This window comes from Nomascus leucogenys, chromosome X (assembly GCF_006542625.1).
Source record: "Nomascus leucogenys isolate Asia chromosome X, Asia_NLE_v1, whole genome shotgun sequence".
Taxonomy (NCBI): domain Eukaryota; kingdom Metazoa; phylum Chordata; class Mammalia; order Primates; family Hylobatidae; genus Nomascus; species Nomascus leucogenys.
Window position 1 is genome coordinate 89,335,788 of NC_044406.1, and position 14,142 is coordinate 89,349,929.

General features: G+C 40.8%; 1 protein-coding gene across 2 annotated transcripts in view; it reads left to right on the top strand.

The window, feature by feature from the left end:
* The first annotated feature begins 1,014 nt into the window (after positions 1–1,014).
* The window catches only part of LOC100599308 (T-complex protein 11 X-linked protein 2), a 39,268-nt gene continuing 26,140 nt past the window's right edge, over positions 1,015–14,142 (top strand). For both annotated transcript variants that reach the window (XR_004028724.1, XM_030807082.1), the window contains exons 1-6: positions 1,015–1,090; positions 4,623–4,743; positions 5,479–5,699; positions 6,463–6,599; positions 6,846–7,066; positions 7,165–7,346. Coding sequence is in view for 1 of the 2 variants with exons in the window: in XM_030807082.1 (XP_030662942.1) it covers positions 4,648–4,743; positions 5,479–5,699; positions 6,463–6,599; positions 6,846–7,066; positions 7,165–7,346 (857 nt within the window). In the remaining variant the exon portion in view is untranslated. The remainder of the gene's footprint in view (positions 1,091–4,622; positions 4,744–5,478; positions 5,700–6,462; positions 6,600–6,845; positions 7,067–7,164; positions 7,347–14,142) is intronic.

Below are 14,142 nucleotides of genomic sequence, written 5' to 3' on the forward strand. Positions count from 1 at the left end.
TTCTCTCCGACCAAGTTATGAAACTACATTGAAATTGACTTGCAAAATAGTTTTATTGCATATTTTATTTTACATATCAAGTAATAATTGTGACTACTATATATACTTTGTTTCACTACTGAAAGTACTCTGTATGATGAATTTAGAACATTGGTTCCCCAATTCGAATGCTGGGCTATGACATAGTTCTTACCGATATTGAATGAAATAAAACGATAAAGATGTTGTAATGAGTTTTTAAAATAATATTAAATTGATTCAATTTAAAAGACTACTCTTAATGCTGACTGTGTTTTCGTTATACTTTCTGAGGTGTTAAAATATGTTTTCTTTTTATGAAGTGATTATTTTGATGATGGTAGGGTGGTTTCATTGTTTGTTTGCTTTCATGTCCATATGTGGAAAAATAAAAATTGTCAAATCATTATGTGTCACTCATGTTGTTTTGAAATGTTGTCTGTTGAATACTCAGATTTGGAAACTACTGTTTTAGGAGCAGGATTCAGCTTTAGAGCCATCTAGTAAGATTCGTGTGGTATCTATGAGGAGAGTTTAGCCTTCATCTTGTGTGTAGCCCCTGAGGTAGGAAGAAAACAGTGGGAACACAGTAACTTTTAGATAGACATTAATTTTACAAATCACAACTTATTCATTGCTTGCCGTGTTTTGCTTATGGTTTTACATTTCAAGTGGAAGGTTTTCAAAACTGTTTTATGTTTTTCAAAAACTAATTTCTTCCTCCCATGCCTGACTTCTCTGAGATGTTCAGTGTTACTGAAGAGCAAAGAGTTCAGAAAACTTCTGATAGTAAAATGATTGAATGAGTCTGTGTAAGATCCATTTGATGAATCTAAACTTGGGAGCCTTACTTGGCAGAGTGAATCTCTAAATAAAGTAAAAATTCTCTTTCTGTGGGTTCCCTGTTGATAATGGTTATGCTTTTTTCTTTTTTCCCAGAGAGCAGACCTGATGTCTTTTCTGTCACAGATCTGATAGAGACAGTTAATGAAGTTTCCAAGCTGAGCATTTCCCATGAAATTGTAGTAAACCAAGATTTCTATGTGGAAGAGACCATTTTACCTCCAAGCAGGTGCAGATTCTTCAGTTGTTTTTCCATTTTACTCTTCGGGGCGTAGGTACATAGCACAAATGACTTTTGGTCAGGTTTGAAGCATCTTATTAATAAATTTAATGGTTGAGTGTGTCTTATATAGTACCAACAAATCAGTGTAATTATTACTTTAAAAGGGTCAAAGCAGCAAATTATATTTAAACAGGTAATAAACCAATGCAGTTACAGGTTGAACATCCCAAATCTGAAATCCACGATGCTCCAAAATCCAAAACATTTTGAGCGCCAACATGATGCTCAAAGGAAATGCTCATTGCGGTATACAAGTATGCTGCAAATATTCCAAAATCCAAAAAATCCGTAATCTGGCTAGGCGCAGTGTCTCACGACTGTTAAATTCCAACATTTTGGGAGGCCGAGGCAGGTGGATTGCCCGAGTCCAGGAAGTCAAGGCCAGCCTGGGCAACATGGTGAAACCTTGTCTATGCAAAAAATACAAAAATTAGCCGGGCATGGTGGTGCATGCCTGTTGTCCCAGCTACTCAGGAGGCTGAGGTGGGAGGATCCCTTGAGCCTGGGAAGCAGAGGTTGCAGTGAACTGAGATCGCGATCACGCCACTGCACTCCAGTCTGGGCAACAGAGTGAGACCCTGTCTCTAATAATAATAATAAAATAATAATAATAATAATAATTAATAATAATCCGTAATCCAAAATACTCCCGTCCCAAGCATCTTGGAAAAGGGGTATTCATTCTGTATTGTCAAAATGTTCATTTCAGGATCTTAGTTAATAATGAAACATAGAGTGATTTTCAGATCTTTTCAGACAGACTTGGAAGAAGTAACTCCTAGCCGTTCATCTTTTAATTGTCTACAGATTAAACAGGCACAGATGAGCAGATTTTCTAATAGTGGTTTTGTTCACTCTTCATGAGTAGGAAATTTCAGGGGACATTTCTGCTTCATAATCAATGTAATAAAGATTCTGCGAATCAAGATTAGAACACCATCGATAAATAGTGTGCTTCTACAATTAGGCTTTATATTGGTTTCTCTTAATTATATTAATATAACAATATATTATTAAGAATCATCCAGCATTTATGGATTGAATGCTTCTAGTGTTTATTAAGAGTTGAATGGGTTGATTTCTTTGTCAGAATCTATATTTTATGGTATTTCTAATTTCCCACCTTAAATGCTTCTGTTATTTTGCCACTTTTGGGATTCTGTTACTTAAAGCACCTTGCTTTGTCAGTGGTTCTCTTGATCTTCATAATTCTTAGATTTTCCTTTGTCTGTTGCAAAGGATGGCTTACCTGAAGGAAGTTTTTCACCAAAACACAGGTCTTGTAGCATCTCCCTCATTGCCTTTATAGTCCCTGCGGCCCGAGTTAGATTTATTTTTCTCCTGGTAGGGGTGCAGAAAAAAGTGAAACTAAGAGAATGAAGGTCTGTTAAAGTGGCTAGGGATCTCAGGGGGTGGATAGATGAAGCAGGAGGAATAATATTATTTAGGGCTTGGATTTCACTGTGTTTTTTAAATTAACAGGCTTTTTCAAATGTAGTAATACAAAATGTATACTGGATAAGAGGTTGAAATAGAGTTTGGGGTTATCCATTATCTACAGATAATTGACAATTAGTTTTCCCTTTGGACTTATAAAATTATACTAAGCACAGTTACCGGTTTTTAGGGGAAATCTCATAATCAGACATTTATTCAACAAACATTTATTGAGTACTTATTAGGTGGAAGGCAGAATGTTGAAAGCTGAAGACATATAGCTGAGTGAGTCACTGTCTTTGCCATCTAAAAGCTTCTGTAGGGAAGATAGTCAAATAGCTACTGTGCAGAGTGATAAGTTATCTCATATCTAGTGTGTGGAGTTCTATGCAGTGCTCAGCTACCTGGGGAAGGTCAGTGAAGACTTTCCTAATAAGGTAACCCTTGAATTTAAGTCTTTTCAGGTGGTTTAGGGCAGAAGGGACTCTCTTGGAAGAGGAAATGTCATTTCAGAGCCATAGAGGGATGGAAGACAATTATATATTAATTATAAGTGGACTGTTATTGTTAGGGCACAGGATGTAGGAGGAGAAAGAAGGTTAAGGGAGGAGAAAGAAGGTTAAGGGAGGAGAAGTGGCAGAATAGGATCATGAAGGGACTTAAAGGCCACGTACACTGCTAGAGATAGGTAGCTTCTGAAAAACTTTAAATGAGTATGCTACTATGATCAGATTTGTATCTTAGAAAACTCATGGATTTTATCAAAAATATGTACCATTGTTGGGGTAAGGTTTTGTGGGTATAAGGTGGCCATTTAATAGACTATAGCAATAGTTCGGGAAAGAGATGACAGTGGGTGGAGACTGATTCCAGAGATATTTAGGAAGCAAAATCTCTGGAATTGGGTGACTGAGTGGATAAAAGACATGAGGGGAAAGGAATTAAGAAGGACTACAGTACACACCAGATAGATAATAGTTGAACTTTCACAGGTTAGATTGTTGTGTTGGAGGAGAAACTTTGAATTTTTGTTTCATATATTTTTTAATCACTTGTATTTTTGTAAACAGAAAGCATACATTACTATTACATACATACATGCATATATATACACATGTATGTATATACATATATGTGTGTATACATACATGTGTATATATATGTGTGTGTGTGTGTGTATATATATCTATTTTTTTATTTTTATTTATTTATTTTTTTTGAGACCGAGTCTCGCTCTGTCACCAGGCTGGAGTGCAGTGGCACTATTTTGGCTCACTGCAAACTCTGCTTGCCGGGTTTAAGCAATTCTCCTGCCTCAACCTCCCGAGTAGCTGGGACTATAGGCACCCGCCACCACGCCCAGCTAATTTTTGTGTTTTCAGTAGAGATGGGGTTTCACCATGTTGGCCAGGATGGTCTCAAACTCCTGACCTCGTGATCCACCCGCATCGACCTCCCAAAATGCTGGGATTACAGGCGTGAGCCACTGCGCCCGGCCTACTATTATATTTTTTAAAGAGAAAAAGTCTCAGATTTCTGGTTACAGAACTAAGTATACATGAGGAACAAATTTAAAGAAGGAAGATAAGGAGTTCAGTTTTGGGCTTGCTGAATTTAAAGTGTCTCAAAAGACCTTCAAGTATTATCAAGAGGTAAAATCCTTTCCTAGATTTCAGGCCTGAAGGAAAAATAGCATCTGGTTCAAAGTTTTAAGTCTATGGCGTGGAAACTAAGTCACACATCCAGGCTAGGTGCAGAACTAGGGTTAGAAGTCAGAGTCTCAACTCCTAGTTTACGGTTCTTCCTGCTGCAGGAAGAGAGCGTCTCTGGAACCTTGAGGTACCCTTCTGAGAGAATTTAGCCAATGCTTTTCCATCTGAGACTAACTTCAGTTTATTCAGCCCTTCTCAAGTCTAAACATAGGTCCTCCTAGCCTGTCAATTTAATGGTCTTTCATAATTTTAAATGCTGCTTGGGAAATTATGATCCTGTATCAATTCTCTAGGTAAAGAGCAATCTGCTCATTTAACCCTTCTTATAGCGTAGAAGGCAGGTTTGCAGAGGCAATGTACAATGCTTTTTGGAACCATCTGAAAGAACAGCTATTGAGTACTCCTCCTGACTTCACTTGTGCTCTTGAACTTCTAAAAGATGTTAAGGAGGTGAGTAACCAACTCCCATTCGTGGATGGGAAGTTCCTGGGTGTCTCAGAACCTTGGATCGTCAATGGCTATTAACATATCAAGTAGCATACTTTTTTTTTTAACGTGACCTACTACTTAAATAGATAGGATGGGGCAGCTTCCATTTTATTGGTATAAGATGAAACTTGACCATTGGGCGATGACTATAACAATATATAACTCAATTAAACAAATTCTTACTGAAACCCCACTATGGTCTACGTGTTTCAGAATCCCAGAGATGAATAGGCGAGCCCTTGCCCACAAGGGACTTACATGTTTGAGTCAAAAGGCTATTTCAAGGAAACCTTAAAGATTCCAAATTTGCTATTTTATCCTCACATTTTGGAGTAAAACAATCTAAAAATGTCCTTATCCTTTATTCAGAATGCATCATCTCCTTGTGGTGGTGTGTATTTCATATTTCTTATCTCCCACACATTTAAAACCACATTCTTATTTTTATTCATATTTTTACCTCATTCTACCTAAAAAGTAATAATGACCACTACTATAACTGATCCCAGTGAAACCTTGAATGGTAATTGTCCTCTAAACAGAAAGAAATAATGCTCTCTAAGAAACGTAGAGACTCAGTTCTCTGCCCGCCAGAAGACATAATCTGGGATGCCTTTGGCCTAAGAGCGTAGTTCATTGGAGAAAGTTTGAGGTTCTAAACGGAACTTGGCTCCTTTGATTTCCTTTGTCGGGCAGACCTTGCTATCACTGCTATTACCATGGCAGAACCGCCTAAGAAATGAGATAGAAGAAGCTCTGGACACAGATCTCCTCAAGCAGGAAGCAGAACATGGGGCCCTGGATGTCCCTCATCTTTCTAACTACATTCTCAATTTGATGGCTCTGCTATGTGCACCAGTTCGAGATGAAGCGATACAGAAACTAGAGACCATAACAGATCCAGTGCAGTTACTGAGGTGAGAGTCTAGATGTGCTGTCCCCCAAATCTGCCTTAGACACTGTGCCGGAGAACTCTGAGCCAGCTACTGTGATATAGCCCCTGTCTTATCTAGCTCTTGTGTTCTGACAACCTGACTAACACACCTTTTCTCCTTTCCGGATTATTGGCTTTTATTTTCCAAGGACAGTCTCTCAGGGTTCCTTTGATGATCTTTAGATCAGTTGGGTCACCTTTATGTCATGATACTGTTAAGACATTAAGGTATAGTGATTCTTTCTCCTATAGAGTGCAAATTGCCTTTTCCCAGATGTTGTCCTGTTTGTCCCAACTCAAACCTTGTGAGGGGACAGGAAAGAGGATTATCCGTGTTTCACAGCTAGAAGAACCAGGACCCGGAAAAGTAAAATGATCTGCTCAGCGAGTTAGAAATTCAGTCACCCACATCCCAGCTACCCACATATAATTGTTAACACCTTGATGATTTTCCTTTCACTGACTACCCTTTTTTCAAGGTGGCAGAATGACTACAGGCAAAGAGCTCTAATCTGGTTGTTAAAGTGTCAGGAGGTATAACTGTCCTTAGTTTTGCCATCAACTCACTCTATGGCCTTGGGTCACTGGCCACAGTACCATTATTCATAAGTTGAAGCAGGACTGTTTGTTTTTAAGGCTTCTGCTAACTCTCAAATACTCTGCTTTTATGGCTCCTTGCTTGGATTCCACCCTTCCAGACTAGATTTCCTTTAATAGTGTAAATGTTCTGTTTCTCCCTATGGCAGGGGCATCTTCCGTGTTCTGGGCCTAATGAAAATGGACATGGTGAACTCTACCATCCAGAGCTTTCGACCCTACCTGCAGGAGCATTCCATCCAGTATGAACAAACTAAATTCCAGGAACTCCTTGATAAACAGCCCAGTATGTTTAAAATTTAAGGGCAGGAGAGGGGAGATTTGACCTCGGGTCTGCCTTCTTATAGCAATAGAGGCTACTTTCTATTTTTTGAGTAGAAAGTTCCTTCCTTGGGCAAGGGGTAGGGAGAAGCAGTGTTCCTCTAAGATAGAGAGATCTACAAAATCACTTCTTTGTAGACCAAGAGTATGTCTCAGAGCCGTCGTCTTTAAGCCTTGGAATTTTAAGATGCATATTCCCTTCTCGTCATAGTTCTCCTCGATTATACCACAAAATTGCTAACCAAAGCAGCCACAGACATCACTACACTATGTCCGAGTTCTCCTGACTCACCTAGCTCCTCCTGCAGCATGGCGTGTTCACTTCCAAACGGGGCAGGTAACAACTCAGAGCCCCCCAGTCCAACAATGGTGCTATACCAAGGCTACCTGAACCTCCTCCTCTGGGATCCTGAAAACGAAGAATTCCCGGAGGTAGGGATGTGTGTTTGGGCATTGCCTTGTTCTATGGTATTCAGTGCCTCCATTCAAACCCTCCTCTTCTGATGGGCTGTCCTTCGCTCCCTCACCAGACTCTGCTGATGGATGGCATCCGGCTCCAGGAACTGGCGTTCCAGTTGCACCAGTTAACTGTCCTGGCCTCAGTCTTGCTAGTGGCCAGAAGCTTCTCTGGTGAAGTTTTATTCAGCTCACCTGAATTTGTGGATAGACTGAAATGCATCACCAAGGCCCTAACTGAGGAATTTATCTCCAGGTAAGATTCATAGATCTCTGTTAGAGAGGGAAATGTGTGGTATTTGGGACATAGGTAATATCAATACTATTATTGCTTATTCTTCGTCACAAACCACACAAAGGCGCTTGGAAATGATCTGCAAAGATTTTGGTATCTTTGATAAGTTGTACTGAGGTTTGGGATACAGAAAATAAAACTTATTTTCCAAAGAGGAGAGTGTGGAAGCCAGTTTGCTACAAATATTCCTTATGTGTTTGCTAAAAATGAGTCATTATATACTTGATTGAATGACAGTGGATTTGTGCTATGTATATCCAGAAGTTGATCAGTTGGTCAGTGATACTGACCATTCACTGCATGTGGGGGCAGGGATATTATACCAAAGTACAAGGAGGAGTAGGAAGTCCAAGCCTCTTAATATATTTGCAATTTAATGGGTGGGGTAGGAGAAAAACCATGAAAAATATCCAATAGAGTCTTAAAACAATATTTAAATACAGTTGATGGGACTGGAGAATGCTGAGTAGATCCAAGGATGGAACTGAACCCTTGCCCAATTTACTTTGTTTTCATTGAAGTGGCATATGGTGCTGTATGTTTGGATCAGGTGGTACCTTGCGGGTAACAATGAGTGTATTTCATCCGCCCAGTGGCTAATGCTGTCTTCTGGTGGCAGAGAGATGGAATTCTTCCTGGAATAGGCGTGGCTTGTGGTATGAGGCTCTCCGGGCTTTGCCTCTCTGCCAGGCCCACTCTGCATTCTATCCCTTATTATCTAGGCCTGAAGAGACTATGCTGAGTGTGAGTGAACAGGTGTCTCAGGAAGTCCATCAAGGCCTTAAGGACATGGGCCTCACTACTCTGAGCAGTGAAAACACAGCGTCTCTGGTTTCCCTCAGGGCGTGCCTATGTCACCTCCCTCCTCAACCCCTAGAAAGTGCGCCCTCTCACCGTTACATCACCAGCTTTCCTTCATGCAGTTTAGGGTGCTAAGAACACCCAGACACCACTTCTCCTCGCTTTATTTTATTTTGGTGTGGGTGAGGAACAGTGATCTAGGTTTGAGGTTCCTGCTCTTGGATATGGCCATTGAAGGGGTGAAGGGTTTACATCCAACTACTGGCTTTCTTTAGGATGGGGGTTACAGGATGGTGGGATCTCAAGGAGTGCTGCATGGAGGGGAATTCTGAGATCATTAAGGGAATGATGCCATTAAAGCCTCATGAGCAGACAACTAGGACGAATGGAATCCATATTTGCAAAGATCAGCAGCAATTATGCACTAGGGCTGAGGGCAGGTGCTATAAGCAGGGACTCCAAGGGTAAGGATATCAGTTCAGAGGCAAGTTCTGGGACAAACTCTTAGGAGTGCAGAGTAATAACAGGAGCCAGAGGTATTCTGAGGGAAGGCACACAAGTTAGTTGGAGATGAGGGATGGAAAAGGGCCTGAAGGCTACTCTCCTCGGGAGTTTCTACAGCTGCTTCTGGGCTCATTCCCCACAGAGGCTCCTTGTGAGAAGCACCCCTTGTTGGAGGTGTTTAGGAACTTGATGCCTTTGTACATGATGGGCAGGAAGAGAAGCAACATATGGGGAATAATGCCTCCTCTCAGAGCTAAGCCCTCATGAATTCCATAATCCAGGCCTCCCTGCCACCGTGTCCCTAAGCAGAGTGCTCCAGGGCCCGGGGAAATGAGCAGAGCAGCTGTAGCTGGACCATCCTGGCTGTGGCTGCCCTTTGCTGCTGCCCTCCATCCTAATCAGCCCTTGCTTACACCTCACAGTTCTCACCATACCACAGATAATCTACCCGCAGCTTGGTACAGGCATCAGCAGTGGGCGCTGTCCCTCACAGATTTTTTTGACCAGCGTGGAGCCCAGATACTGTGGAAACAAGGAGTGAGGAGGCTTAAGAAACTCCGCATCACCACCCCTGGGTGGCTAGCCAATTCAGGACCGTGCCTCTGGCAGTGTTCTCTATCCAAAAGGTCACCAGGAGCACACCTGGAGCCAAACAAACGTGGGCTTTTGACTCATTGCAGTGAGGGAGAATGTGAACCAGGGAGACCCACGGGGGATCTCCCAATAAGAGGGTGTTAGGGATGACTTATTTTAGGATCTGGGCTTGTGTTTATTGACTTTTGTGGCGGATTTAAGGAAGTCAGGGTTTGCTCTGGATTGGATTGCTCTTGGGAAGTGGGGATAAATCCAGAAAAACGAGTAGAAATGACAGGGTGCAACTTGGCCAGCCGCACTCGCTCTTGCTCATCCCCTCTTCTGGAGGCTTTAGCTGCCATGTTGTGAGGACATTCAAGCAGCTTTTGGTGCGGCCTACGTGGCAAGGAACATAGGTCACATATTTCGAAGTCAGAGCAAGTCTGAACAGTGTTTGTTAGTTGTTTGTTTCAATTCCTTAAATATTCAGACAGATCTTTGCCTGAAAGGTTTGATTATAACTCTATCAGCTAAAGAGGTCTATAGAGCAACAATCGTCTTCATTTTTTCACAATTAAATGGCACCTGCATCTTCAGGCAGAAGAGCCAGTGGCTCACTTTCCAGAATTCAAGGTAGAGCATTTGGAAATGTTAGCAGCTTTAACAAACCTCATCATCTACAGTGCCAGGCCCTAGTCTAAAGTGCCAGCACTAGTCTAATTTCCCAGCCCACTCTTCTCTCCTGAGCCCGAAAGTCTTACGTACAGCTCTGTGTGGCACAAGGTGAGTGGTAGTACCCACCACCCCATGCAGGCTGTGATCTGTGAAATGTATGACAACCAGGACCCTCCAACACATATCTGGACCACTATGAATACACCTCCACTTTCACCGAGCATGAACTCCCTTGTCTCTCATGTCTGCCTCTCCATCTGTGACTTTGTGTGTCTTCAGGGGAGGCACAAACTAAGTATCTCCGTACAGTGACAGGAGTTTTAGTTTCAGTGAGTGCAGAGCAGGGTCAGTTTGCACGCAAGGAGATAAAGCTGCGGCCATTACTGACTACAAACTCCACTGGGGCCCTAAGTATAGAGTAAAGTGCAAATTCAGAAAAATCACCAGGGAAGAGGTTTGTGAGGCTGGAGGCTCTGGTGTAAGGGAATACACAAGCATGGAGCTGTGTCTACATGTCTGAGGATCAGCCTCTGTGTGGGGCCTTCCACACAGAATTTCTCGTCAGCACACTGGGAAAAATTTTAACCCCTAACCCTTAGCAGCAGGGTCAATGGGGGGCAGGGATATTGACCAAAAGGAGAAATTCAAAAGGGGCGCCATATTATGCTGGGCCCTCATCAGCTCCGTGGGGCTGTCTCTACACCAAGGGCATAAACATTTTAAATCTCACGCAAATAGTATGAACATCTTAAATTTTAATGGATTCTGCCAAGTGAAACTTAAAATTTTGACATGAAAACCCACAGTACATGAGAAGAGCCTGTTTCCTGACACCCCTCCCATCGGGAAAAAAAAAATAGGCTATTTGATGTCCCAGCCTTTGCACTTCTGAAAATTTATCTTCTAATTTAGTACATTTTCTCAAGTTTTGCGTTACAACTTCTGTAGTTCCTGTAACTGGGAACATTTTCATGGCATTTTATTTGGCATATTTGTTGCTCTTCATGATAATTCCAGGTTGATATCATTTTCTTATTCCTCTATAAAGTTATTTCTGTATCAACGATGTTAATGTCTCATCTGAGATATATTTGCCAGGTTGTCTTCCCAATTATTTCAGATGTCTTTTATTTTTTTGCAAGTAATTTATTTTTTAATTATAATAGATTTTTGGATTGAAGAAGTAATATGGTTTAGTGTTTAAAAAGTTAATGAAAAATATCTGGAGGTCTTAGAACTTCAGCCTCTGGAATGATCAGTGTTAAAGAGCAGCCCCAGCAGGCAAGTTATTAATCAGCTCTAACTTTTCCCCTCCTTGTAGGTAGGACAGTGGTAATACCTATTGTGAAAGGTTTCACGAGGATTGAAGGAGATCACATAACAAGTTTTATCCGCAAAGAAGCAGATAGGTGACTTTGTATATGTCCCTTGGCTCTTCCGCAAACCCAAACTTGGGCTTGTCCCTGCACACTACAGCTTCTCGGGAACCAGCCATATGGTGATTATTGCTGAATAGGGTATTGATCATGACTTTTCTTTTCTTATGTGTCATTCATTTATTTCCAGACTACAGAAAATATTTCACTATCTCAATAAAAATCACGTTTCTGCCGTCTTTGGCGTTACCCCCAACCCGGTAATAGCCACTAGCCCCCTCAGCCGAGTGCGTAAGGGAGGGGAGGGATAAACTAAGTGTCTTAGTGCAGTGATAGGATATTTAGTTTCAGCGAGTGCAGAGGAGGGTCACTATGATAGTCATGTGTGTCACAACAAAGAAGAGAATTGCTGAGTAGGGAGATTTCATCATGATTGCATTTTACATTCTTTCAACATTTGTGAGAAAAACCATTTAGTAAGTATTGTTTTATTTTTCCAAATATTTTTCACTGAAGAAAACTTAGAAATTGGAGGTCACTAACCCCTGATGTCAAGAAAGCTATATGGGGTGTGGTGTATGCATACACACACACACACACACACACACACACACACATATATATGCGCGGTGGGACATAAATACTCTGTATGTGTGTCATCTTTTCATATCCAGAAATATATTTACACAACATTTTTGTGATGAAATTCGTAACCCAGGATCTATCACAAAATTACAAAAATTGTATGTCAGTTACTCTGGATGATTTCAAAATTAATACATTTGTTCTAAAAATAAATGAAATGGAAAAATATGTCCTTATTAGATAAATTTTCTTGTATCTTCCCTTCACCCTGTTAAATTAAATAAGCAGGTGTTCATTGGCCTGAGTCTGTTTTCCTACTTTGAGTTCCTAGGTAACAAACTGAAACCTAACTTAGTTTGTGAACAAATTGAAAACCGAACTAGGAGTATAACGAACAACAGAATCTTAGCCAAACACAGGAGGCTGAGCTTCAGCCCATCACAGGCTGCCAACTGATTAGACCATGTCCAAATAAATCAGAAGCCTAGCTGTAACCAATCAAGTTATTTGTGTACTTTGCTTCCATGTTCTGTCTGTAAATAATGCTCAAGTTCGGGAACAGAACTCACTGAACCACTTCTGGTACTGACTGATCTCTGATGTATAAATTGTTCTTTGCTCAAACTTTGTTAAACGTATTTTGCCTGAAGCTTTTCTTTTAACAATCGTTTTGCACAGCAAGATGTCTGGTCTTGGTAATGTAGGTTTTTTTTTTTTTTGTTTTTTTTTTTTTTTTTGAGACGGAGCCTCGCTCTGTCGCCCAGGCTGGAGTGCAGTGGCGCAATCTGGGCTCACTGCAAGCTCCGCCTCCCCGGTTCACGCCATTCTCCTGCCTCATTTTATTTTCTAAATATATTTCCATGTGTATAATATTGTAAAGCTAGTTTTATAGGAGCATATATACTCTTCAAAGTCTGGTTCACTATATATGCACATACTAATCTTTAATTTGCCTTTATATTTATATATCTCGTTGCTTTTTTTACTTTTATCTTTACCTTTGGTCATGATGTATACTTCTTCTCTGAGTTATTTCACTCTAGAGTTTTAACAATACCGTTTTAGGTAATCACATGTATTTATATACCAAGCATTTGCTTACAAAATATGCTCCAAATATTTCTCTCAATAATTCACATTTTTATATGTGACTTTCTGTGGGGGAAGGGGTGCGGTGTAGATGGATGTCTTTTTAAACTTTGCCTTAATTTATCTAAATAAATTTGTAATATAACTAAAAGCTTTTCCAGGGTCACAGGTCTAGTTTTAAGTACCCCTGGTGCCTACGTCATGCCCACAAGGTACACAAACATCCCCCTCACTCGATGGCGAAGGTGATAGTGGAGATGAAATCCTGCCCCTTAGTTCTAGAGGCTTGGATATAGAGACACATGGAATGGTGGTGTGTGGAGTTCAGGCAGAAGCACAGGAAAATGACCTCCAGGGAGGGAAGGAAATTAACATTTACAGAATTACTTTAAGCCAGAGGCAGTATACATGGTATCACTTTTAAGCCAAACATGCATTCAATTATCCCCATTATTCACAAATGTAGAATTAGGTCTAAAGCTTTTTTCCATTGTGTTCTGAAGCCTTCAAGCCTTTGAAGGCTGGAATCTCCAGTGGGTATCTGATACAACACAATAGCTCAGTTTTATGTTTTCCACCATGAGTCGCATAATTTTTATATTTAAAAAATCAATGAATAAATTAAAACATTTTTTGCACCGCCAGAAGAAAAAAAACTAAAAGTGTGAAAAGCTGTGAGTAAATATTTGTGAACAGTATTACAGACTTTGATCCTAATATGCTTGACCACAAAGGACTTTTGCTCATCAGTAGAGAATGGGGAAAAAGATGTCAACAGACACTTTGCCTAAAAAGCAAAATGATTTTCCAGTAAACCTCTGGACACATGCTAAACTGTCCCGGAACCAAACCGAGGATCGGGCTGCTTATTCTTGAGGCCCAATAACGAGATGCCGACGAACTGGGAGAGAAGGGAATTTTTATTTCTGTAACCGGTTACAGGGAGAAGGCCTGGAAATTATCACCAGACCAATTCAGAATTACAAAGTTTTCCAGAGCTTATATACCTTACAAGCTATATGTCTACGAGTAAGTGTGCGTTCAGCGAAAGACGTAAGTGATTAGCTTCTCCTAATCTATAACTAAGATGTGAGTCCTGAAGACCTTCCTCTGGAGCCTCAGTACATTTACTGAATCTAAATGGGTCCCTGTGC